Below are 27390 nucleotides of genomic sequence, written 5' to 3' on the forward strand. Positions count from 1 at the left end.
TACTTAGGATTTATTTGTTTCATTGTATATGTATATGTATATGTATATATATATATATGTATTCTGCTTGCATGCACAGATAGTGTGCACCACATAAATGGATTCCCTGGAACTGGAGTTACAGACAATCGTGAGCTGCTCTGTGGGTGCTGGGAATTGAACCTGGGTCCTCTAGAGGTATAGCCAGAGCTCTTAACCATCTCTCCAGCCCTTGCCCTTTCATTTTCTAATCTATCAATTTAAAAGCAGAAGTAAGCACTCTCTTAATTGTGTTTCCTAGGGTTTTATTTTTTTATGTGTATGTGTATGCGATATAGGACTAGAAGTAGAACTGGGGGGAAAGAGTGTGGAGAGAGGAATAGAGGAAGCATGGGAGAGAATGTGTTCAATACATTAATGATTGAAATGTATGTATGAAAACTTAAAAATTAATTCATTAGTTTTTGGGAGAAAGTGAATAAATGTACAGCTGAATTATCATAGGCTAGGTTCCCTAAAATGGGTTCATAGAAGATATTCTTCCTGTGTACATCAAATGGTGGGAGAGAGAGAAGATGGATATGAAAGAGAGAGAGAGAAGGAGAGAGAGAGAGAGAAGGAGAGAGAGAAGGAGAGAGAGAGAAGGAGAGAGAGAGAGAGAGAGAGAGAGAGGTGTTTGAGGAGTAGAGGCAGTCCATGAGCNAGAGAGAGAGAGAGAGAGAGAGAGAGAGAGAGAGAGAGAGAGAGGGAGAACTATATTATATTCAGGTCAGCACAATGTGTTAAATGCAGTGTGTGTGTGACCATATGTTATGGGATATTGTGGTCTCTCAGGCTTCTCAGGTTAGTATTGCCGATATAAACTTCAAAACCTGCTTATACTTCAAGAAGCCCCAGAGAGCAGACTCATTAATGTACTCCTTCCTGTGGAAGTTTGGCAATGCCATTTCTAGTTGATCCAGGGACTTTTCTATGCAGTCATAGCCCCCAATACCTTCTGTTCATATTTCAAAGGACTTCACCCAGGCTCAGAGGCACACATTGCAGCTAAGCGCTGGAAAGTGGACCCAGGTGAGGTTTATCTTTCCTTTGTTTTCCTTACTTGGTCTGCTTAAATGGCAGATGGCAGTTGTCCTGTCTTGATTGGTTCATCCCTTCTTGCCAAGGCTTTAGGTTACTGTGGAGTAACTTCCGGATTGCTCTGAGAGGTCTGGAGACCTTCCTGTGGTCACCTGTGTCCTGCTGTCCTCATTCTGGAATAACAGGCAAAGCTGCTCTGAGCAGTTGAGGAAAGGAACTTGCTTTTTATCAAACCGATAAATGAAAACCCATGACTCCAGCTTTGTAGGATTGAGATTCAAGCAAAATGGGTCGTTTTCTTCAACTTTGTATCTGTATAGGGCATTTTAGGCTCTGTGCATCTCCCTATGCTCAACCTAGTCTCCAAAGTAAAGAAAGTTGGAAAATCAGCAATATTTACTAGTCAAGCATCTGTTACAAAGTCTTCCTGTATAGTAATGCATATATATGTAAGGGAAGAATTGAAAATAAATAAGACAAATGAGTATTTTCATTAGAAATGAATTAATAACTAGCTGTATACCTGTGAACATATTCTTAGTGGTATTGAAAGAATTATAAATATTTGAGAGTAGAGAGGGATCATGAGACATGTAATCATCACATATGGTCTTCTACCTATAGAGACTTACGGGTATTCTTAAACTCAGGAAAACAATGCATCTACGTCTGGAAGCACTGAAGACTGATAGCACAAAATTTAAACTTGACCCAGCATTATGAAAGAGTAGGGAGTGATTGTGTCAGTGGGAAGGCATTTTATAAAGTGCGGTTATTATTATTTTTGATTATAGTAAAAAGTAAACCTTGTTAATTCTTGGAGAAGACACACACATATGTGTATGTATGTATGTATGTATGTATGTATGTTTGTATGTATATGTGTGTACATGTGTATGCAATACAATAGGGCTATCGATAACTTTCCAACTTCTTATATGAAGAGGAGGTACCTGGCTTTGTGTGCTTTTCCCAGAAAGGAAGTCATCTCTTTCTTTGTTCAGCCTTTGGCTTAATTTGATTGGAGCTTCTCAGAACATTGATATTGATTCCTCTGTATCCTGTAGTTGTTGGTTGCCCTCATTTGCGTTATAAGCCACAGGCTTCCTCCTTTCCCTGTTGTAAGAGCATGGCACTCGATTCGAGAGAATTTAGGAACACAATCGGAATGACATTCTGTCCTGGAATCCAGGGCTGGGGTTTCCTGGAGGGCATGACTGGGGAATGTCTTGTCAGCTGTGCTGACTTGTTTATAGAATTGGACAAGATGGCTTCTGTGCTGTGCTGTGCACCCCTGGTACTCATGGAACATTCAGCTTCCACCTTTTGGTTTCTAGTACATAGTAGATTCCTCAAAGATGCATCAGGACCAAATTGAATCCCTCATCTTCTGGTTAGCTGTACAGCAAAAAGGCTGTCCTGCCCTCAGGGTCATACTGAAATTTTAAAATGTGCAATTTCAAATATAGATATGAAGAGTTCTAGAAGATTCCAGAAGACACACACAGATTTTATTAAGTCAGCATTATCCTTGTCAATGAAAAGAGTTCACGTCTCTAATCAGTATTTACAACCCTCATAAACAACAGGGACTAATTCTGTGAAACAGCTTATAAATTTTTACATACATGTGAGAAGAATCGCTTGAAATCCAAAGCTGCCACTAGGAATAATTAGGAGTCACAGAACAGATCTCAGTAATGTGACAGCAGCTCCTAAAACATCGCACAGGATAGAGAAACACAAGCTGGCATGACCTATATGTTTAATAATACAGATCATTGCCCTTGAATGTAAGCTAAAGGGCAGGAGTAAGTGCTGGCTTCATCATGTTTGCAGGGGGAAAAAATCACCAAAGTTTATTTATGAATTTACCACACAAAGTTCCCTCGCTCTGATTAGGAAACAACAGAGCTTTCTAAATAACAACTCAGCATGCAAAAAAAAAAAAATTGGAACAAAACGAAACAAAACAGGAAATAGAAAAGAAAAGGAAAGAAAAGAACAGAAAAGAAAAGAAAAGGAAAGGAAAAACCCAAACCACTGCCAGAACCTAATTTCTTATATTCTGCCATGCTTGGCAAAAAGTATTAGGTAAGCTCCAGCTTAGACAAATGACTCTGTTAACAGTAGAAATAACCTTTTGTTTAATTAGAAAATAGGAGCTATATGGGACAATAAAAATGGTTACTGCTGCCTTCCGTCACTGTTTACTAAATAGGATCGTGCTGGAGATAATGGTACGCGTTATTTATTTGTGCAATAGCACACACTTAGTAATTGTTCTTGTTGTTGCGAGTTATCCTGTATGAATATCATGCCGAGTTTGTTTCCTTTGATCCAAGGAAAGAAAATAGCTTTTTTTTTTATTCAAAAAATGACCAGGGTCTCCCTGGATCCAGCTTATTGTTTCTGCATAGCTTTCAGCCCTCTCTGGTAAAGGTGGAGTCTCTATGGAACTGTCAGCTATACAGTGAGAGCTGGTGGCTCAGTTTGAACTGGCTGGTTTTGTCTAAGAGCACCTTCAAGATTTCATGGAACATTCTTTTCAGCTATACTACTTCATGTTCAGTCCAGATTCCCCAGCACAAGCAAATCCTATAGTCAGGCAGGTGGGGAAAAAAACAAAGTCTCCCACCCCAGGATGTGATCATACAAAAAGGGAAATCTTCATGAGTTCAATACCATAGATGAAGATCGCATTGAAACATACAACACTGGTTTCTGTCTCTTGAGCTAGGGGTAGGGTGCTGAAGGTGGCACCAGATTTCAGAGTGGATTCCATTTGGTTTCTGAATGTGAATGCTTTAGTTGTGAGGCTGTGTATGCAGCTGGGGGTGAGCAGCTAGATTTAACTTATTGCATGTACTCCACACGGCAGCTCATACCTGGCTTTCTTTGTGTATGCATGTGTGCATGTGTGTGTCCTGTGCATGTATGCTTGCGCGCCGCACACACACACACACACACACACACACACACACACACACACACACACTGAGGTCAGAGTTAGTGGTCTCCATTTGTAGTGTTCTTGATTTTTGAAAAAGGTTCCCTCACTAACCCTGAAGTTCACTGATTCTGCTAGACTAGCTGGCCAGAGAAGTCCAGGGACCATCCTGTCTCTCCGTCCAAACCAGCTCTGCTGTTCATGAAGTTTGCTTGCTTTCTCTAGCTTTCCCTAGGTGCTGTGAATCCAGACTCAGCTCCTCTTGCTCTCACAGAGAGTGGTTAACCCATAGAGTTGTTTCCCTAGTCCCACCTCACACTTGGTTTGGTTTGGGGCTCCAGGGGGTTCCATTTTCACATTTTTATTGTGTTTCCGAGAGTAGATGCTCCATTTCCTGCCTTCTAGAAAAAAAATATTGTGTGTACCTTATGATGTTGGGAGATTTACTTTTTATTATGGCTGCTTAAGGATTTATCCCTCCTGACTCTGGTAAGTGTGAGATATTTCCCCAGACCCTGGACTAGCTAGCATTAGGTTTGAATCACCTGGAGAAATCCATAGAACTTTGTATACAGGTGTTTTTTTTTATATTTATTTATTTATTTTCACAATCTTCTTTCTATTAAAATCCTAAAGAGCCCTTTCTGGAGGGTTTTTCCATGGGCAACCTTTATAAAAATATAGGCCGTATGTCAAAAGGAAAACCACCACAAAACTCCTTTTCTTCACACAATTCATTTTAAGCTTCAAAATCCCTGAAAATCCCCAGTCTCCTTTTGCAGGCTGGTTCCCACTCCCCAGCTTTCCTCATTGCCCCCCTCAAAGGGAGAAAAAAGCATTTCTTCCAAGGACTGATAAGTCTTTGGCCGATGCTTAGCAACTGCATTCCTGTGCTGTAAGTAGCTGCAAGCCCCTTTGATGTGTCTGTCAGGGCAGATTTATTTTGTTTTAGCACATTGTCTACTTGTCCAGATGTATCGGGAGATAAAAAGGAGTCGTGTTTACACTCCTCCTCCTCCTTCCTCTCTCTTTCTCTCTCTCTCTCTCTCTCTCTCTCTCTCTCTCTCTCTCTCTCTCTCTCTGAGATGTAATTAAATTGTGGATTTGATGAGTCTTGGGGAGTTCCACTTGAAGGAAACAGGAACTGTCTGGAGTCAGGGAAAAAGGAAAACTTCTTTGGCAGTAGGGACACCTGACTTGGTCAAAAATTAAAGCCCAAGCAGCAGCCGTGGCTCAGGGAAGCTAGGGGCCTTGTTCTGAGTCTTTTGTCCTGTTTTTATGCAAGGTCCACACAAAAGAGGGGTAATATCCCTCCAGCACTCCTGCTACTGTGTGTTTGTGAAACCTTCCTTGTTTCTGTATGCAGGCATGGACAGAAGACCTCTACCCTGTTCCCTCCTCCACCCTCTCCCCCTCTTCTTCCTTCCCTCTTTCTCCTCTCCCCTCCTTCCCCCCTTTCCTCCTTGTCCCCTATTCTGTTTCTCTCATTTTCCCTCTTCCATGTCCAATTTCTCTCACGTCAAGATACCACCCTATCACGTTTGTGGTGGCTCATCTGTTGTCACTCAAAGCTAACACAGTTACTGGCCTGTTTTTGTATCAATACAATCTCCCCTTCCCAGGGGGTTGATTCCCCTTGAGGTGTGGCCGCCATGCTTTCCATACTTTGCTGACCTGGGTTTCTTAATGTTCACATTTAGTAACACCATTCCGCGTCCTGTTAATGACCTGCACCGACAAGGAGCTGGATATATAGTATTGCTGTAGACTGGCCGAGCAGCAGCGACCACAGTCTCTAATCTGCAGCACTGCTAGCTCTAGATTTACATCTCAAATAGGTTGCACTACAGCTCCCCCTTCTGCTGACTGAGCTGCGCAGCACGAGGGCTGCATTGCAACAGGGCTTCGTCCCTAATGACAGTCCTTAAGACCCTGTCCCCTGTCTTTGGAGGATCTGGCAGTGACTAACGGATGCTTCCCTGCACTCCTTTGGTTTTCATTTGGATTAAACATTTTATGATGCATTCATCAAAAATCACAGGTTGCAGGAGCAAGAGAGAAGTATAATAAAAGGCAAGCCCAATTAAGTGAGCTGTATGCTGCTTCACTTAGCATGGGGCCCAGTGTCCTCTTGTTGGAGCCCCAGCCCAGCCTGAGGACTCTGAATGCATCTCAGAAGCCACAGGCTCTGCTTTTGTTTCTATCACTTGTGGATCAGACTGAACCCCAGGAAGGAGGTCTTCTTTTGTTCTGAACAACCTCTGATGACTCCTTTTGGCAAAGTGTACACTGCTGTAACTTAAGCCCTTGCATACAGCAAGAATCAACAGGGCCCTCCTTGAGAAGAGGCTGCCCATGAGGAATGGGGGTTGCAGGACCCTGTGTGTTCCACTCAGTGAGCATCAAGGGCTCTAAAGGGGTTATTTCCCTTAGAAAACAGTGTGCACAGTGACTGGGAAGTCTGATACCGAATGCTTTGCTACTTTGTTACGTTGTTTTGTTATTTTATTTTTAACTTATTTTTTTACTTTGTTGCTTTGAACCCGTGGAGACTGAAGGATGGTGTTTATTTAGCATTAAATAAATGTATTTTATCATGTGACAAGAATTTATTGAGACATTACTATGAGTCAGCTATTCAGGGCTGTGGTGACAAAATGTGTGGGGAGTTTGCAGTATAGCAGGGGACTATCACTAAGACAGAGCATGCTGGAGAGAAAGATTATTCTATTCGGTGAAGATCTCTGGATCTCAGGACTGAGCACCTGAAGGAATAGAAAAGCTGCCAGACAGGTTCTTGCTTGCCAAACAAGGGGAGAGGCAAGAGTCAGGCCTGCAAAGAAGGAAAGGCTGTGCCCTGGGGCCTTATTGGCCATGTTCAAAGCTTGAAACTCAGGCCAAATTTTACATGCTGTTTTAAGCAGAAAAGCAACTTTGTCAGATTTCTGTTTTAAAAGAACATTCTAAGGATTATTGCTTCCGCTAGGACTTTAGGGGTAGGCCAGGAACTCAGCTTCTAACTTGTCTATTTGTTTATTTGTTTGGGGACAGACTGTCCTGTATCTTAGGCAGTGCTCAGACTTGCTAGGCGGCCATGATGGTGTGGAACTTCTGATTCCCCTAACCTCCTCTCAAACACTGGAATTATATGGCCTTGAAGCACCATGCCAGGTTTATGCAGTGCTGGGGACTGAGCTCCACGCCCCATGCATGCCAGGCCAAATACTCCTCCAACTGAGCTTCATCCTTAGCCCTCAAAGTGAGCTCTCCGGGATTCCTTGGTGAAGGAAGGCAAGTGCGTGCGGAATAGGGAGTTGTGGTGAAAAGCCAGTGGAATTAGTTTCATGCAGACCAAAGCCAGCACCCAGAGTGCCAAAATAAGTTTTTTTTTTTAGTGTCATTTTTCTCTTGGCTCGTTGCTGTTTCAGCGGGTTCACCTCCCCTTCTGTTTGCTGCCCTGTGTCATTGGCCTCTCTGGACACCAGAATGGATACTTGCTTGCTAAAGGCTGACTTGGGTTTCTGTGGCCGAGTTTACCTTTAGAAATCCAGGGATCCTGTGTGTGAATGAAAGGGAAAGAACATATGGAGCCTTCTGTTTATGACTGTGGCAAAATACAGTTGAGACAGTCGAGACTTCTGCTGGGACAGAGAGTGAGGTCAGGAAAAACATTTAAGAATAGCTTTTACGAATGGAAAATGAGGGGAAAATGATCTCCAAAGCTCACCCTTCCTCCTCTTGCCTTAGTTCCTTTTTTCCTTCCTTCCTTCCCCTTTTCTTTCATTTACAAAGTTTGGCATCAGGTTTTCCCCTAAGTACCACACACATCCTAGAATAGGATTTCCCACAAAGGAAGCCTCCAGGCCTCCTTGTGTCCCTTCAGACCAGGGCGGATTGCAGATTTGCAGACTTGAGAGGTGTGTGGGGAGGTTTCTTTAGGAAATGCAGCTTTGAAACAATGCTACATCCCCCCCCCCCCCCCCCCCCCCCCCCCCCCGCCTCTGGCCACAGGAAGAAAGAAGTTGCTGTAATAATTAGAAATACTACATGACAGACTTAATCGTGTTGATACTTGGTCATTTCCCAAGCTGGATTCAGCTGCTTAGATCTGGTCTCTCTCAAGGAAGCAGCTTTACACATACATGTTTAGATGAGTGGAACTTTTAGTGTCAACAACTGTTGATAGTATGGAGCAAATCAAGATGGCCTCTTTCCAGAATAGCTTTATGATTGATTATCACATCATTTAGGAAAAAAAAAAAAAACAAAACAAACCAAACAAACCTAAAAACTGAAAGGAAAACATATTTTGAAGGCTATTTTCAAACAATTCTTCTATGATTTCATTTGCTACCATTTTCTTGATTCGGTTCCAAGCTGAACAGAATTGTGTAATAAAAAGCCATCAGCATAAAACTTGGAATTAATGACAGAGAGTCCTGATCTAGAAAAGTTGAGACCTTATTTAGAATTGTTCACAAATTAGGAATTAATATTAATCTTTCAAAGAAAGACTGTATTTGTTTGAACGTAGCTCCTTGGACCTCTGTCCTCCTCTCTGAAGTTAACAACTTGTACATACACCCTCATCTTTTGTGGTCCTTTGTAAGGTCCAGACCTGCAGATACCCAAGCTACATGCTGCTGCTTCAGAGTTGAGCTGTCCTGGTGTAGATAGGCTATATACGTAGCTCTAGCTCAGGAGGGTTTAATAGACTAATGGAGTGTTGCATGTGTGGTAGATACTGCTAAGTCTCTGAATAGAGAACCTTGCCTGTTTTCTTGAAATCTTTAGTGGGAAGCACATGTCATGTTTTACAAGTGGTCGGTATCCCCTAGGATCCTAGTTTCAACTCCTCTCATCCATGCTAATATCATTAGGGAGTCTCCTCAATAGCCAAGGTCCTGTGGTCCTCAGGCACTAAGAGCAATCAACGGCCCTCGGTTTTTGGCTGTACTCAGTGGAAGTATCCCCAAATCTATTCACGAGAGACAAGGGCAGTAGAAAGGAACAGTGTCTGAATGGCAGAATGACAGGGACACGCCTTTGAGAATTAGTACATTAGAAACCATTTGGTAGACATTTGAAGTTTTTGTAGATGTTTTTCATATGAAAAGGGATTTTTTTTTTTAGAATATTTCTCCCAAGAGAATTCTCTACCTTGTTCTTTTCACTGTCACATGTTCTCATATTGTGTTATATGGTCTTAGTCTGGGCAGAATGCCTGTGCCACATCCTTCCAGGGATGCACCGTGAAGCTGCTTGGTGACTGCCGGTTAGTGATTAGACCTTGCATATGATTCCTGACTTATATAAAACCGGCAGAACTAAGTTTCACTTTACCCCACCTCCCTGTGTGTGTGTGTGTGTGTGTGTGTGTGTGTGTGTGTGCGCGTGCGTGCATGTGTGTTTGGGGGAGATTGAGTTTTAAGCCTGCTCGGCTTTTTTCCAATGTTGCACCAGGATCTAATCCGTTACTCCCTTCCCCTCTCACCTTGCTGTTCTTTTAGATGAGTGTTTCTATTTTTTTTTATCTTCTATGAGTTTCCCAAGTTTATTAAAGAAGACGTGTATGCTAAAGCTGATTGTGACTGAGAGCCTGGAAAGGATAAAATTGTGCAAGGGTTCTGAGGAAATGTTTCTGGATATGGAGACTGAAGACTGGCCTATTGAACAATGGCTTCCCTGTGGTCTGAAGATGACAATAAGATGCTCTCAATGTCTGGGATACAGGAACAGTCTCTAAAACCTTATGTCAAAGGCTGTCTGCTATTTAAGGGGAATTTGCTCTTCTGGCCTTTTTGGTGTTTATTATATAACTATAGATTCTCAATAGTTACTTCTAGGGAAACACTGTCTCACCCCCCTTAATCAGCTGTAACCTGGGGTAGGGGAGTCACTAACCTCCCAGCTAGGTGCATGCACATGACTGACTCCCACTTGGAGCCCAGTGTAGTCTCTCAGAGATGGACATGCAATTCAAGCAGACCATGGGTTCCCAAACTTTGCTTGAAACTTATTTCCTTGGTGCCTTTGAATTGAATTTCATTGAACATGACCACAATAGTATTCTTTTCTCCCCTGGAGTGTTGGGCAAGAGACACTCTGCCACCTACCCTGGATATGTGGGAAATGGTTCCTGTTGTGCCATAGTCATCAACAGTATGGGAAACAATTCTATTTCTGTAATTAAAAACAAAAACAACAAATAAACAAAAATAAGACCTATATTCAGGCTTTCTACAAAAGTCCCAAAGCCCAAAACAACCCTCATGACTTTGTCTCTCTACTTAAAAGATGTGCTTCTGGACGGGAATGTTGATGCTCGGTGACTCCTTCATCTTTCATGTTAATGAGGTCTGTGAGTCAGCCCTGGCCCTCTGGTCCTAACAGTCAAGAAGGCATGCCGAGCCCTCGGGACAAGCTCTGCTCTTATCCTTCCAAGATTTCTTCCATATATGGCAGTTGCTCGACTGCTAAAGTATGCACAGAGGCAATGGTGGCTTCCTTCTGCCCCCGATTGAGACATAAGAACGAAAACGTAGTTTTTAAGTCATTGGGCCTGGAGATATATAGGGACTGAAGAGGACAAGCGTCCCTACCGGGTCCAAGCCCTGCCTTCAAACAAATCAATTCTGCCTTCAGAGAGCTGGCTGCCTTGTGATTATGTTTGTGTAAAGTCTTGGGGTCTTTGATCAAAGAATGGCCTTTCAGGCCAGACTCTAATCCTCCCTGCCTTAAGGTGTTTAAATGTTTTGTTTCTCTCTCTCTCTCTCTCTCTCTCTCTCTCTCTCTCTCTCTCTCTCTCTCTCTCTCTCCTTTATCCTTTCTTCTTCTTCTTCTTCTTCTTCTTTTTTTAAAAGTTGATAACAGCTGTGATTTAAGTTTGCCCCTGCAGCTTTTGTTTTGAAAGGCCTTCTATTATCAGTAGCTTCCCTTTTGGAGGCCAGGATGGATCATTGGGTAAACTCAAAAGCGAAAGAGGATATGGGCGGAAGTGGGCGGAGACTCTGAATTCATCTCCTGAGGAAGAATGTTTGATCAGTGGGGAGGATGGAACCTCTGGGGCTGACAGCAGGCACCTTTGGGAGGCGGGTGTGATTGGCACCTTTGAAGCCTCCTTGGGATCCTGAGTCCAGTGGGTCGGGAGCTTCCTCTGTCTGTGGGTGGTGGTAGTAATAATGTCGCAGCTCAGAGGATTAATTGCAGACAAGCAGCAGGATTATGAGGGGGTCTCCAGGGCTCTAAAAGAACACTTGGAGGCAAGCCTCTGATCTGTCGGCCTTGGAGGAAATTAGTGGGAGCCAGCTTTTTTTTTTTTTTAAAGACGTTTAGGATATTAAAGTGAAATGTGAAGAGGATATTGAAATAGGGAGATAGCTTTGCCAGGGGGTAGGGGTGGGGGCGGTGCTGTTACCCAAATGCAATGTCCCCCCTCTCTACTGGGAATGTGCAAAGTTTAACCCATTTACGCAGACTCCTTATAGAAATGCAAAGGAATTGGTATAAGCCATACAACACATTACAGAAGGAAGACTGGCTTTGCCTTGGGACCTAAGTTTGTGTGAGAGGCATGCTTCCCCTTCTAGGCCAGGTTTCAGAATGTCCTGACAGTGAATCTCCAGGTACAACTTTAAAACAAGTCAGGGCAGTACTGATGCCTTATCTACATTAGCTATCTATTGTATATTTTACTTCTTACCCTTCTGGTTCCAGTCGGGATGCTGCCAATAAATCCTGTGTTACCATTAAAGAGGCCATTCATCACGCGTCCTAATGCGATTAATCAAGATACACCACAGTCCCCTTAAAATGAGATCATTTTGATAAATCATGTATGACATGAAAAGACTTTATTCCTTTTAAGTGCAATTTAGACTGTAATTTTTTCCCTCATTCATGATTCATGGGAGAAACATGGATAAAATTCCCTTGCACAGTTACACCTTATCTACAGCCATAACTCAAAACTGCTTTTAGATGAAAATTCAGAGTCTTATTCACCAAAGCTGAATGCCAGCTCATTATTTTCTGGCATTCAGTAGTCCAAAAATAATGTCCGTGCATTAAACAGCATTCTCTAAAAAAGAAAGAAAAAAAAAAGTTAGAACTGGCTAGGCACCAGGCCCATCAATTATACCCTGTCATCTTTAATAAGGAAGATATATCAGATGTCCTCTTGGAGAGTCTGTAAGAGCTCAGCCTTCTCTGCCCCCCTTTAGAATGATCTGGAAACAAAAATGGCGGTGACAGGAAAGGCAAGGTTTCAGCTGCCTCCCAGGACTAATCTGTTGCCCAAGGCTCGAAAGAGTTGGGTTTTGTTCCCCCCCCCCCGCCCCCTGGGTATGGGTCTTGCTTTCTTCCCCATGCCCCTCCCCAAACCCCCGTTCAGAAGTGACTCTCCCATTTTGTGACGTCTGAGTCTGAGACACAGCCACTACCCCACAGCTGTCACAATAACTTGGGGAACTATATTCATAAACCTCCAATAGAAAAGTAATTTGAAAATGTGCCTTCTGGTGAGATCCATCAAGTTTAAGGTCACATTTTTGGTTAAAAGGCAGACACTGATGCTATTCATTAAGCTGGGAAACGGCTTGTTTCCCACTAACATTGAAATAAACTCTGGATAAATGTGTAGTCATGCTGGCGCGTGCTCACAGAGGAAGCCAAGGGAAAAGGCAGAGCTGTTTAATTTGGACACATGAAATCAACAGTCTTTCCGGCCTTGCTTAAGACAGGGGCTTGAGAAGATTGGCTAAAACAAAAGAGGACAATTAGAAGCTCACTTGCTTCATAGAGAGACGATATGTAAAGGATCTGCAGTCTCAGAGTTAGAGATCCTCTTGTGTATCTTCATCCCTGGTACCTGTGAATAAGGACTTAACAGTCATGTAGCTTAATCCTCCTGCTGTTCTTGGGGATGTGTTTCAAGGAGTGAAGCAACGCACAATCTTTGGATCAGTATTTGGCTAACTCAGTGGTATACATAGCATGCACATATCCTATGCAATCCCTTATAACAGAGCAAACATGACAGTTTATTTGCAGTGTCCTGTATGTAGTAATGGTTTCCTAACTAGTCAGACACTCAAGCAAAGATACCTTGTACCTTAGTCCCTTTTGTTTTTTAATTCATCTGGTTATTTTTTATTACACTTAGTTCTGTGTCACATAGGCCATTTCTGTGGAAGTGGATAATGCATCTGAGCACACCCTCTTTCTCACATCGATCCTCCCCTTGGTCTGTTCCAATAGTGAGTTTCTCTTGTACTTGCACACCATCTGTACATATATGATTGTCTGTATCTATACAAACCTTGCAATCCACAAAGAAGAGAAAACATGCAGTATTTATCTTTCTGAGGCTGACTTAATTCACTTACTGGAACTACTTCAGTTCATCATTTCCCTGTTAATGGTGTCACTTCATTCTTTTTTAATGGCTTGAAATGTTCCATTGTACAAGTGCTCCATGTTTTCTTTCTCTGTTCCTCTGCTGTTGGACAGATAGGTAGTCCCCATAACTTAGCTACTGTGAGTAATGCCACAGCAAGTACTGATGTATACGTGTCTGGATAATACATTTTTAATTCTTAAAAAATTGTATTCATTGGTGCATGTGGCTGTGTGTGTGTGTGTGTGTGTGTGTGTGTGATGTACGTGTTTGAACATGTATCTTGCTGTGTACACCTGGACCAGAAAACAACTTGTAGCAGTGAGTTCTCTCCTTCTACCATGTGGGTCCCTCTGGGTATTGAATTCAGTGTGTCTAGTTCAACAGCCAGCATCTTTACCCACTGAGCTGAGTCACCACCACCCACAGTGATAAGTCTTTTCACATAGAACTCACTCTGTAGCTAAGACTAGCCTTTTAACAACCCCCTTCCAAAAATTTACCAAAGTTGGGTTTGTAAGCACCAGCCACTATACCCAGCCACATTCACATTTAAATGGAACCTTTAAGCTTTTCCTTCCTCATATAAAGATTGGGTTAACAATATCAGGTTGGACTGGCAAGACAGCTCAGTGGTGGAGAGCACTTGCTACTCTTGAAAAGGCTCCTGCTTCATTTCCAGAGCTTCTTTCTGGTAGCCTACAACTACCCGTAATTTCAGCTTTGAGAAATGCAGTGTCCTCTTTTTCTCTCTGTGTACACAGACATGGCATACATTCACACACACACACACACACACACACACACTCAATATTTAAAAATAGACTAAGAGCTCATTAAGATTGTCCTTATCTGTTTAGATTTCTGTTTCATATTGATAACTTTCTGTGCATTTGAAAAGTTTGAATTATCTCATTTAAAAAGCTTCGCAGAGACTCAAGAGATGGGTCAGGGGTTAAGGGCACTTATTGCCACTGCAGAGGACCTGGGTTCAGTTACCAGCACCCACCTGGCTGCTCTCAGCCACTTGTTAACTCCAATCCCATGGAATCGGATGCTCTCTCTTGGACTCCATAGGCTCCTACTCATACATGGTGTAATAAACCCATAAAGGCTCACACACACATATACAAATACATGAAAACATAAGTATTTAAAAATAAATTCATTAAAAAGTTTCTAGCCATAATAATTTTAAACCTCCAAAGAATGAAGTCTGAAATATAAATATGTTTAAATGAAATTGATAATAAATTTTTTCTCTTCTAATATCATGTTTATTTCATCCTAATTTACTACCAAACTTATATTTTGCAAAAGAGCTTTGAATACACAATTATTTCATACAAGGTGCAGCAGGTTGTCTCATTAAGCTTGTAGAGAATCAGGCCCCGTGTGATCCCCAGAAATATTCTTGCATTGATCCCTCATTAAAATGGCTCTTCTAAATTGTCTCCAATTTATCAATAGACATAAAATACTGAGCAGAATATGTAGGGCAAGATGACCTCAGACTTCAAGCTGAGCCAGCTGTGGCCTGTGCTCAGGACTGTTCTGCCACCTGTTGGTTTTGCTCATGCATAGCAGGGCATTGCTGTCAATCACAGTGGTCCATAACCCTCTGTGACCTCTGCCCCAGTTCATCACTCCCAAGAGAAAAGGAGAGGCCTTTGAGAGTTCCAGCCGCCCTACTTCCTCCATCATTCATTGCCTTGGCCACATGGTCCTTCTGTGATGCTGAAAATATATGGCTGAGCACATTAAGGATAGCACAAGCCCTTCCCTTCTTCTGGATTATTTCAGTTTCCTGTCATAAGGAAACCCAAGAAGATGTGTCCTCAGCGGATTGCATGTGACAGCGTCTGCTTCTATCTCAGGAATCTGAGGCATGATGGATAAACTGTCAGCTTTGAAGGATGATGTTTTCTCCATATTTCCATTATGAACCGGGCTGTCATCTCCTAATAAATTTCCTGCATTGGTATCAATTTATTTTTACAAGCAGAGGGCCTGATGTATTTGGGAAAGGCTCTGACAGCAGATCTGGCCCAGCTTGACAAGGCTGCTTCACCTCATTTTGGAAAACTACTTTGGTTCCAAGGACAGAACTTGACCCTCAGCCCTTGAGAAGGGGGGAAAAATAAAAATAAAAACCTCTGTGAGAGGAAGAAGGACACATGAGACAAGTTCCTCCTTTTAAGCCAAAATAAATCAAGCTTGTAGGACTACCATGACATAATATTATTTCCACGACAGCCCTACAAAACCAGATGGAAAATGCCATTGGCAGTGATTTGCTGAAGATGGCTAGTCCCTTGCAGTTACACAGTGCATCTGTAGACTGATTTTGGTTACCATTTAGGGCCTCAAAGTTCAGTAAGTGAGATGTACGGTGCATGAAAGTACATTCATTGAGTAGGCACTTACACAAACTGCAGGTGGATGCTGGGATGGGTGAGAAGGGCTATGCGTGTTTGTCTCTTAAGAAGCTTAGAGTCAAGTTGTAAGGGTATGAAGTTAGAGGAACACAAAGAAACCGTAGTTAATATGTCATAAGTGGTAGGAAAGATCAGCGTCTCCTTTGATACAAACTAATGAGGGTCTGCGTTCATTGTGCTAGTCCAGGTAGTGGCTATTAGAGGAACACTGCCTGGATTCCTGGCTCAGCTCCAGCACTCCTGGTAACTCAAGAACCGGAATGAGGTCTTACTCCAATTTTTTAACTTGGTTGGTTTTCAGCTTCCTCTTCTATAAAACCAAACTGGGAGTTGTAACTGTAGGGTACTGCTGGAGACTGAGTGAGTTAATAAATGCTTGGAAACTGATAAACATAGTTATAGGCACAAAGTAGCCGGAAATGTTTATTGTATCTCGGTCTCCTCCTCCTCTTCCTCTTTTTCCTTCTTCTGTTTATAACTGTTGTTACCATTGTATTTTATAGTCAAGAATAGTATGGCCTAAAGAATTTAAGTAAAAAAAAAGTAAAATCACACAGTCAAAAAGATCCTATCTCTAAATCTTGGAAACATCGAGCAGAGAAAATGAGGAAAATAATACACAAATTTTGGAACTGTCAAAGGTGGAATCCTTGAAGCTTAATTAGGTTGTACTGTTGTGTTTATTCTTGGGCTAGAAAATTGCCCCTTTCCTTCACAACTTCAAACATGCTCCCTATGTTACTGGTTAAAAGAATATATTCACACACACACACACACACACACACACACACACACACATATATATATATATATATATATATATATATAGAGAGAGAGAGAGAGAGAGAGAGAGAGAGTTGGAGTAAATGTTTGGCAAGGCCTCTGTATAAAATGTATGAATATGTCATACATATACATAAATTATTATATATTAATTTACCTTATAGATATATAGAACATAGTTGGTAGAAGTTAAGCAAGCGTATGATAATCTCCCAAAATTTTATACAGCTGCTTGATTCTCTCAGACACTTAGAATGATTTGGGCCCAACTCTGGTATCTGCTGCCTGTTATCTGTGGTTGTAATTGATAACAAGAGTACCTCTGACAGGAGTGCAGGCTGCTGTTTGTCCCTTTATCTTAATGAGCACATCACAACTTTAGTCATTCATCAATGCCAGCAGCTACTTTACCCAGTTGGAAACAGCTTTTGGATATCAGATGGCTATTTCTTCAGATTTTTGTATTATTCATAATTAATGGATATAGATACAGAACCCTATTGTGTTTAATCTGCATCATTAATATTTCCTCCACTGCCTTCTTAAATTTAGCAAAACAGCATGCCTATACATCAAACCCTAATCTGCACCATTTGGAAATTCTACCATCAAACCCCACTCTGAGACACCAAAATGATGTCACCAGAGAACTGGGAAGAGATGGAATATCTGGTAGCTGCAATGGACCCAAGTAAGCTCAAAAGCTCAAAAGCATAAAGAATAGTGAATTTTGGTGATACAATTAGGAAACGATGAGTCTTTCTATGTTCCTTTTAGATTAAGTTGTAGGTAAACACCAAGTAAATTTCAATATCTGGTTCACAGCAGTCCCAAAACCTTTGCAGAGGCTTGCTATTGGTTTTGGTGACTTGAAGTCTGATTCCAACAAAGTCCTTTATATGATCCTCAAAGCCAAAACAGGTGTGAAAGACTCTTGTGCCTCCATAGCACTGTTAGTCATCTTATTAGACAAGATGATAGTTTTATTTACATATCTCTAAGTAAAACCTGTTGCATCTTAGCATGGATTGAACTTCACTACAAATATATTACATGCTTTCCTACATATACTAAGTAAACCCAAGAGGAATGTCTTACAGGTACCTTTGAATATTAGGTTCGCAGTACAGTGCTTCCACCCCTCCCTGGAAATCAAAATGTGCTGCTCAAACTTCCAAATTCTTCACATACCAACTCTCTTTGACCAGTTATCTNCCCCCGCCATTAGTCCCAGTAGTCTTATCTGTAAAATATTTCTAACAAAGCCTGTACATCCCATGATTACATCCCAAGCTATAGAGAGATAGATGGAAGGAAGTCTATAAAACGGCATGTAACCACTGCTCAGGAAATATGGTCCATACAGCACATGATGATGGTTCCCGTCTGATTGTATTCTGGTGTGTGTGTGTTACTTCTCGTGTGTGTGTGTGTGTGTGTGTGTGTGTGTGTGTGTTACATAAATGAGAGCTGTACCAGGGACTACTGAGCAGCAGTACTAACCCCTACTCTGCCATATTTCTTTGGGTAGGTTATGGTTATTTCTTATTATGAAGTTCTCCTTTTACCACAACTCCTCAGCCTGTTAATGAGCCCTTCCTTAACTGATAACCCTTTTTTGGTGTTTTGAGGAGTTACCTTCTTAGGTGCTGTAAGACGTTCTTTATTATTATTATTATTTTTAAAATATATTTATTTTATTCCATTTATCTTTGCTTCCATATATATATTTATTTCATTATTTTTCTTTTCTGTTTTATTAGATATTTTCTTTTTTACATTTCAAATGTTATTCTCTTTCCTAGTTTCCTCTCTGAAAATCCCTTATATCCTCCTCCCTCCCCCTGCTCCCCAACCCACTCACTCCTACTTCCTGGCCCTGGCATTCCCCTATACTGGAGCATAGAACCTTCATAGGACCAAGGGCCTCTCCTCCCACTGATGGCCGATTAGGCTATCCTCTGCTACATATGCATTCATTGTTAATTTAGGACCTGGCTTCCACAGATGTGAGCTCCAGAGTTCTGCACATGAAATTGTAGGAACAGTGATGGAGGAGTGGAATGGCATGTTAGCCTGTGGCTGGGGCTCATACACTCTGAGGGTTACTTTGCAGAGAGGGTGTGTGTGGGTTGGGGAGTCGCTTAGTTCCAGGGTAAGACCAATTTGCTCTCCCTCCCCAAAGGTTTTACATAAGAGCCACATAGTCTTGCGTGGGTTCCTTATTTTATTTGTCTCAGTTTTCAAAATTTTCAAAGGAGGTTAATAACAGGGCACAACATGTCAGAAAGCCAAGTGTTCCAAAAACTCTCAGTATATGCTCATGAGATATTAGCTCGTATATCACACTTTGTCCCTTCATTTTCCTGTCTGAATTCTCTTACTCCTTGATTCCTAGTGTGTTTCCTCCTTTGTTAACATGCTTGCCCTGCAAGCATGGGGAGGTGAGTTTGATTCCTAGAATCCATATTTAAAGAAGCCCAGAGGACACAATGTCACATACTTGAAATTCTATCACTGGAGAGACAGAGGTAGAAAGACCCATCAGGCTTCCCGGCCAGCCAAATAAACCTACAAGGTGAACTCCTAGCCAGTCAACAGTCGTCTTCTTTCCTAAAGCCTAGATACCATCTTTTCATACCATCTGGATGGTATCTGAGGAACCCGGGAGGTTGAATTTTCTGGCTTCTACATATAGAATATATTTGTCTCCTTTGTACGTAATTTATTGGGGGTGTTCATCATCTAAATCTGCTAGTTTTTGTTATCTAATATTTATATTCTTCCATTTTTTATTCCTTTGCATAAGCATCTGCTAAACATGTTTTAGAAGCTACTGCTCTGGATGAGTTCTTTACACTTCTTGCTCTATGAGTTGACTAAGAAGCAGCATACCAAAACCCAGAGCCACGTCATTTCTTTCCTGGATCTTGTCTTCACTCCCCCCTCCCCCCATAAGTATCTGTGAATTGCTGTTCCCAACCAGATGCCCTCTGGGGTTACTGGCAGAACTAGGCCCCCAAAGATCAGATAAAATCAAATGGAATGCTTCAGGCTGTTGGCTTCAAAGGCATTTCTTTCCCAAGAGAAGCCTTTGACACAATCCCTCTTCTACCTCCTTTCTGCTCACTTCTGACTGGAATCATTCTCCTCACCTTCTCTCAGCTAAGTGCCCAGTTTCTGCCAGACCCTTAACTCCATCTTGGTCTCTCAGTTGTGGATTAAATTTCACAACCTATTTGTTTTCTCCCCTCCCCACCCCCCTCTTTTCTTGAACTCCATCTTTGGTAATCCATAAACGTTCCTGATCTCAGATCTGTCTGATTCCAATCCCATCCCTCCATCATTGATGCTGGACATTGTTCTCCATGTTGGAACACAGAGGGGTGTCCTTGGTAAACAAGGCTGAAGGCCTCAGCCTTCAGGGTGGTTCTTCACTTCTGTGACTTTGATCTGTATTCTTCATTCTGAGCAGGCTGACTCACCTGTGTGAGCTGATCTACAGTAATGACAGATAGTCTTATCTTTGACTTTAAAGTGTCGAAGTTAGTCAGCCTTCACGCCTTGGCTTTCTCTTGTTTTCCTGAGAGTAAGTGGAGTACAAGAGCTAAGAGTATTGTTCATTTGAGAAAGTTAATAGAGTTGCTTTTGAAAACTGATCCTTAGAGTGAGTTAGAAATATACAGACGTGCTTACTGTTACACAGATGTCAAGCTAGAGTATTTATGACAGTTCTGTTAGAAGTTGATCACTCTTCATGACCAGTATTAATCTGGCTATAATTTTTTTTATATGCCAGAATGTAACTGAGTTAATCATTTTATTTTTCTTGATATCCTCAGGGCAGGGCTGGCCTCTAGGAAATGATTACTAAATATTTGATAACTAAACAAGCAGAGCTTTTTTCTTTTGAGAAGAAAACGAAATGTTTTTAGAGGAGTCAGCTTTCTGCCGTGGTTTCAGGGGATGAATTGTGATGAGAAGCGAAGATTACTTCTACTTGAAAGAGGCTGACAAATTCCCCAGCCCCAGGATCACTTTATGTGGCTTATGATTTAGGGGTGAGTGAGCATGCCAGAGAACTCCACTTGAGCTGAGTGATGGGGGATGAGTTGTGGAGCTGTGGTCTTCTATGGTATTTTGTGAAAAATAGTCAGAGATTTATGGCTATTAAACAACTTTGTAGCTGCCCCCTTCTTGTTCTGAGGCCTGTAAAATCTCTGCTCCTGTGCTCCACGTCGAGTTCCCTGTGTGCACCAGGATGCCCACCGTGAGCTACAGCTGTCTCTTCACATGCTCATTTGGGAAGGGTCTCAAACATCATACATTGACCCAAGCACACTCCTTTTTGGTAATCACCGAGAGAGATTCTCATTCTGTAAGTCTTTCTGAGAATATGCTGGATTTTCACCGAATCTTTTCCAGCAAGGTTCCAAAAGCTCTAGCCTTCTTCCTGTATAAACTGATGGCATGACTTCTTTGTGGTATGGTTAAGAGGAATTTTTTTTATTATAGATATGAGAGAGAGACCAATCCAAGGCATCTGGAAGAGTCCAGAGCAGAGAGAGAAAAGTAGTTGACTGAACATGGCCAAGGGGCTGGACTCGACCTGGTTAGAAGATGGAGTAGAGAGTGGTGGAGGGGGTAGGAGAGAGAGGGGGTATAGACAAAGACAGAGACACAGAGAGACACTGAGAGACAGAAAGACGGAGAGATTGATTAAGTGTGAAAACATGACAGTGAATAGCCAAACTAGTAGTTATAAGGAGAATGAGCAGCTACAGAGAGGGAAGCCCATGAGCTGGATAACTTGAAGGTGGGGGGGAGCTGAGAAGAGCTGAGATACTAGCATGGATCCTAAAGGGTATAACAGGCAATTGCCATCCTGAGGGAGCCTGGAGGCCAGCATGTACTTTGGCATGCTAAGAGGTCCCATAGCCGTTTGTCTCTTTTGGCAAGTAAGGGGAACCCGTTCTTGAGGAAGACCGGCTTTTGTTTAACTGACAGAATTTGGGGGTGGAATTTCCTTTGGACCTGACACCTCCTGCATAATGAAAATTGCCTTCTGTGGTGTGTTGGTGGCTGCTAACCACTACTGATGTGACGTTAGCAAACCTGGTGTGGTAGTGCAAGCCTTTAATCCCAGCACTCAAGAGGCAGAACTCTGTGAGTTTGAGGCCAGCCTGTTCTATAAATTGAGTTCCATGACAGCCAGGACAGTTACACAAAGAACCCTGTTTCAATAAATAAGTGAATAAATAAATAAATAAATAAATACAAAGATAGTTAGCAACTCTCCAATATTGAATGTGAGAATAATCAAGAGGACCCCCCCCCCCAGTGCATTAGCAGATCTTCTGCAAGCCTCATACAAGGCAGGATAGAATACTTCAAGCCTTGGAATCTGCGATAATTTTTCACTATTATTTGATTTTTTTAAATCCATTCAGTGTGTCATATTCAATAGCTTTATAAGAAATATAAACGAGATATTTTATCACAAAAATACAACCAGAGATGACATTAGTCCCCATTATACAAGTAATAGAAAATTACTTGAAGTTGATATCAACAGAAAATTACCTGGACTAGAAATAATAATTAACAAAATCTTTGTATTGTTAGCTTTCATGTTTAATTTTTAAAAAATTTCAAAAGTGTAGAAAAGTTTAAACATTAAGGCCACAGATAACAGCCATTTAAAATTTGTTATTCCTAACAGTTGGATATGTCTGCATCAAACCTGTTCTTTGATCAATAGAAATAACTGGCACATTTGCTTTATTAGCACCAGTCAAATTACTGTGCCCCTTGACAGAATCAAAGAATTTTAATAAGTTTCATTTATATATATATATATATATATATATATACATATATATATATATATTGTTTAATGCTTGAAATTTATTTTTTATTTTTGTACAAATAGGACATTAAAAGGGCATATATATATATATATATATATATATACATATCACATGTCACCTCTATGGCACTCATATTTTCACTCTGTAGAAATGTTCAGGCCTATCTGAACTAAGATATTTAAGTCAGGGCTATCCCACTTAAACGCTAAGTATCATTCTTTCACATACATATATACTATTTTATTGTCTGTTGACTCTCTTTCCTCCTTGACTGCTATTTAAGTTGTTGCAACTTTTTTTTTGTTAGAAATACTGCATCAAAAAAGTCTCATGTCTCTATATGCAACTTGCATGTGAATTCTTCTCTAGCTTATTAATTATATATTTTTATTTGTGTGTGTGTATGTGTGTGCGTGTATGTGTGTATGTGTGTGTGTGTGTGTGTGTGTGTGTGTACAGCAGGTGGGAAAACATTCACAATTGGAGGGAAGGGCAACCTGGGGTGTCATCCTTGGGAATACCATCTGCGGTTCTGAGTCACTTGAACCAGCAACACGCTTCACCTGGCAGAGATAAAAGAGCAACATTTCATATCCCTTTCTGTCTTCCAGTATTTGATATTAGGAATTAAGTCTGCTGATATAATGGCTGGCAGAATCATGTCCCGCTTTAGCTCTCATGGCCTTTGAGCAAACTTGATCAAATTCTCTCTCAATTATTGACTATTCGGGTCTCCTCTGAAACCCCTGGCATTTCCTTTGCCCATTGTCTTCTATTCTGCATATTTTTGTTGACTGGGGGGCATTCTTTATATATCTTGAATACTGATATTTTATTGGAGATAGAAAAAAATATCCCTTAAAAGGAGGTAAAAGCAAACCATGAAGCTACAAATCTCTGCCATCGGCACTTAGGAAAACTGGCAAGAAATCAAAGGTTCAAGAATCTTTATGGTCCTGAAGAGTCAGACTTGCCCGGGTTTCCTTATTCTTACCTTAGGCATCTCTTCTTAATACACACAAAAGAAAGCATTACGAAAATGCCTTCTACTTATGCCTCTATTATCTGGTACTCAATCTGCTATGCATGTGCTGCCTCAAGTCCAAGGTGAGTTCTATATTCCTTGTCAGGTAGTGTGCAAAGTAAACAACTGTTCTTTCATATGCTAACCTGCATTTTATGAATTGTGTTTCTGAGGATAAGATGTGGAGAACATGTGTGTGTGTGCGCGCCTCATTGAAAAGGCCCAGGGCTTTTCATTTTGATAAAAGCCAGGCTGAAGGGTAGGTAGTTAGAATCTCAATATCTAGAGTCTCCTAAAACACTGACCTGTATAAATCCCTCCAAAAAGCATATTTTGCAACATTGCTATTTTCCTGGATTCTTCTCTATGAACTGAGTTTGTATCACAAAATTGATGATGAGCAGAAAAGTAATTAAAAGTGCTAGACATTGGTTGACAGCCACCAAACTCCATGACACTTCTGTCCTCAATGGGAAATAAGACTAAAGAGAGTCTCTCTTCCTCTTAGCTGCAGACCTCCAATGTCTTGTAGAGTCAGGGTGTGTTTGCTGAAGGTTACTGTGTCTTCCAGTAGTTCTTAGGAAAGGCTATTCATCAACAGCCCAAATCCAAGTTTAAAAATACAAGAAATTCCATAGCACAAACACAGTGATCCAAGACTCCTATTGGGTTGCAGGAGGAAGTGTGTCAGAAGGTTCCCAACCCATCAACTGTTCTTCAGCAAAACGGTCTTTCTAGACCTTCATGTTTCGGCCACTGTTCTCATGTTTCAAGTGTCACACAGGTCACAGTGAACCTCACAGGCCTGGCAGAAAGACAACTGGCAGCCAGTAGGTTTGGGTTTTAATTTAATTTCTGTCTCCTCCACGTATCTGCAACAGGCTAAACGCTCAGTGGAGTGGGGCATAGCAAGCCTTCTAAAAACTGGTTCCTCTGTGGCTGTACTTTTACCTGGCTACCTCCAATATATGTGGACCAAGCTTTAAACATCCTGTGTGCTCATTATGTTTGCTTTTTAGCTGGAGTGGACAAGTGCTCCTTCAAATCTGATTCCACCAAGGGACAGAGCTTCTAATTTTGCTCTGTTCAGACCTCTCTGTGTAAGTCTGCCCTGAAAGCTGCTTAATCAAATACCTCAAATGTCAGAAATGAAGTTTAAAGGGTTTCCGTGGCAAGTAGGTCTAATCTTCTACTTAGTTCTGATTCCCGTAGTGTAGTAATCTCTTTGGAGAGAAGGCGTGCTTCTAGCAGGGTAAATATACCCCATAGGATGGATTTCTTCTTCTGGAAAGAAAAAGAAAGCATTAATGAAATTTACTTTTTCCTGGAGCTTTTGGAAAGGTTGAAAGGTTTTCTTTTCTAGCAGATGTTCTTTTTTGAATGTATATATATATATATATATATATATATATATATATATATATTGCATTTTATTTAGAAATCTCAGTTAAGTATAACAGTGGTACTTCATGTAAAAGCAACCAAGCTCTTTAGGTGACACAGTGGTCATTGATACTATTCCATGTGAGCGTGTCCTGATTTCTTCTTGCATCAGCCTGCAAAGATACAAAGTTCAGAAAAGGGCTAACACCACCTGTACACGCTGCCTTTTACGTAGCTCCTCACAAGATAATTAGCCATATTGTTCAGTCAAAAAGCTGTTAGTGAACAATTAAAAATCAAAAGACAAACAGAAACAAAAACCACCTTCCTATATGTCATTTTCTTTGGGGATGTACAATGATGGTTAGGTTTGGTTGGGTTTGTGTGTATACATGTATGTTGGGGGTTGTTTATTGTTTTGTTTTATTTCAAAATCAGTGAGAACATTGAGCTTCTTTATAAAGCATGTGTGAAGGGACACTTAGAGGAGCATAGGACAACCCCACCAGAACAGCTACATCAGTGCCTGCTTCAGTCCATCATAGAGGTCACCCTCATCAAGGCTGTATCATGGAGTTGTTAGCTGACAACCCAGATGCGGAGTCTGACGTATTTCACTTACTTCTGCCTCTGTACCATTAGATCCACATAAGCTGGCCCTGATATTCCCCTATCTGTACTGACTCATCTACTGTTATTTTCATAGGAATCTGTTTGAAGCCAACATTCATTTTGCCTAAATTTCTGGAAGCATGCCCCATGCCCATAGCCGAAATAGTCTACAGTACTTCCTACCTTTAATATCCCTTCTTTTTGTTGTTGTTGTTTTTCGAGACAGGGTTTCTCTGTGTAGCCCTGGCTGTCTTGGAACTCACTCTGTAGACCAGGCTGGCCTTGAACTCAGAAATCATTCTGCCTCTGCCTCCCAAGTGCTGGGATTAAAGGCGTGCACCACTACTGCCCGGCTTTAGTACCCCTTCTTTTCTTCAGCTTCTTTCAGTGTCATATAGCAGCAACAACAACAACCCTTTTATCTGAAAGCCATCCAAGATGTCCCAACGCAACTCAAAATGTACCCTACTCCACTCACTAGAATTCTATTTCATCAGGTAAAGAAAGGCACAGGGGATCCCATTCTCTCCAAACTTTGATCCCAAGGGGATGTGTTTAGTAAACAAGGGCACTTGGCTTTTGGTGTTTTTCCATGGTGACATTTTGCTTTCCCCTTACAGGCTTCCAGTGAGGAGGAGAAGGCTGCTTCTCCTGAAAACCACCCCCAGTACACACCCTTGCCTTCTGGATCCAGAGATCTCACCAGTCATCGAGGTAGGAACTCGGCTTTCTGTCCTCAGTGATTGTAGCCTGGATACTTGGCTATGCAGAGCTGGCTAGCTCTGTGGTCCTTTCTGTACCTGTCCTGTGACAAGGAACCTAGTACTTCTTAGGTTCTTGATAGGAAATCTGTACTGCCAAACCTAAAGACTTTACCTTGTTTGAGCAGGGGAGACATAATACCATGGTATAATTTTGTGACCCCCCCCTTTTAAAACAGAAAGATTATAGTATTGACCAATTACTTAGAATACCATTCTATAGAGTAATAGTTCTAGAGAGACACTGAGAAACTCTTTAGTATTTGTTAAAAAGCAATATGTGGAAATATAAGAGTTGAAATGTGTAATTTCAAAGAGAGATGAAGCTCAAAGGAACTTCAGTTTGCCTGGCAAATTCAGAAAGACCCTTGATTTCTGCTGGCTTCTCTGGTCCTGAAAACACAACCTGGTTCATGTAGTTGTTCTAATACTGCAATCCTGTTGCCATCTCTGACATCTGATGTTTCCAAAGCCAGCAGAATACTGATGTAGAATATTGTTTGCAAAAGTCTTGTCTCTTAACCACCTTCTGTGGCCAAGAAATATGTCACTGGCTAAGTTGGAATTGCTAAGGGCAAAAAGAGGCCACATGGTCTGACCTGTTTACCATTCTATTCTCCTGTGCCCAGAGCACTGCCTCTTAACTGTGAATCTGTCTTTCAAGTTTAAAGAAGGACAGGCTTAGAAGAGGGACATTATGTACTTTAAACACCGCTTGCTCCAATATGAAATTCCCATGCAGGTCACTGAATGGTTACTAGCTCACTGGACATCTTTGTGCTGCTGCATGGATGGGGAAAAAAAAGGCTATGGAGGGCCTTCAAACGTGCCAGAAACATATGGACTATATGAACCGGGTATTAATACTCTGCTAGAAGAGATAAAGGGAGTCTTGTAGAGCTTCAGGAACCTATGACGTGGACCTGGCTTGCCTGGCCAACATGTGGGCATCAGGAAATTCTTTTCTACATAAATTTTGACCACATGATAGGGTGATTGTGATTTCCTTCATCAAGTATCAGTTTTGTGTAACTCAATTTACCTCAGTCAGGTAGGATAGCTTCCAGGATACTGCTGTTCCAGGGGAATGGCCCAATCTCTGTTATCGATGCT

The 27390-nt window shown here is 41.5% G+C and overlaps 1 protein-coding gene across 1 annotated transcript in view; it reads left to right on the plus strand.

The window, feature by feature from the left end:
- Lrmda (leucine rich melanocyte differentiation associated) overlaps positions 1 to 27390 on the plus strand; it is a 1019887-nt gene that overhangs the window by 792843 nt on the left and 199654 nt on the right. The window contains exon 6 of the mRNA XM_029469305.1: positions 26137 to 26230. Within this exon, the coding sequence (XP_029325165.1) occupies positions 26137 to 26230 (94 nt within the window). The remainder of the gene's footprint in view (positions 1 to 26136; positions 26231 to 27390) is intronic.

This window comes from Mus caroli, chromosome 14, assembly GCF_900094665.2.
Source record: "Mus caroli chromosome 14, CAROLI_EIJ_v1.1, whole genome shotgun sequence".
NCBI classification, from domain to species: domain Eukaryota; kingdom Metazoa; phylum Chordata; class Mammalia; order Rodentia; family Muridae; genus Mus; species Mus caroli.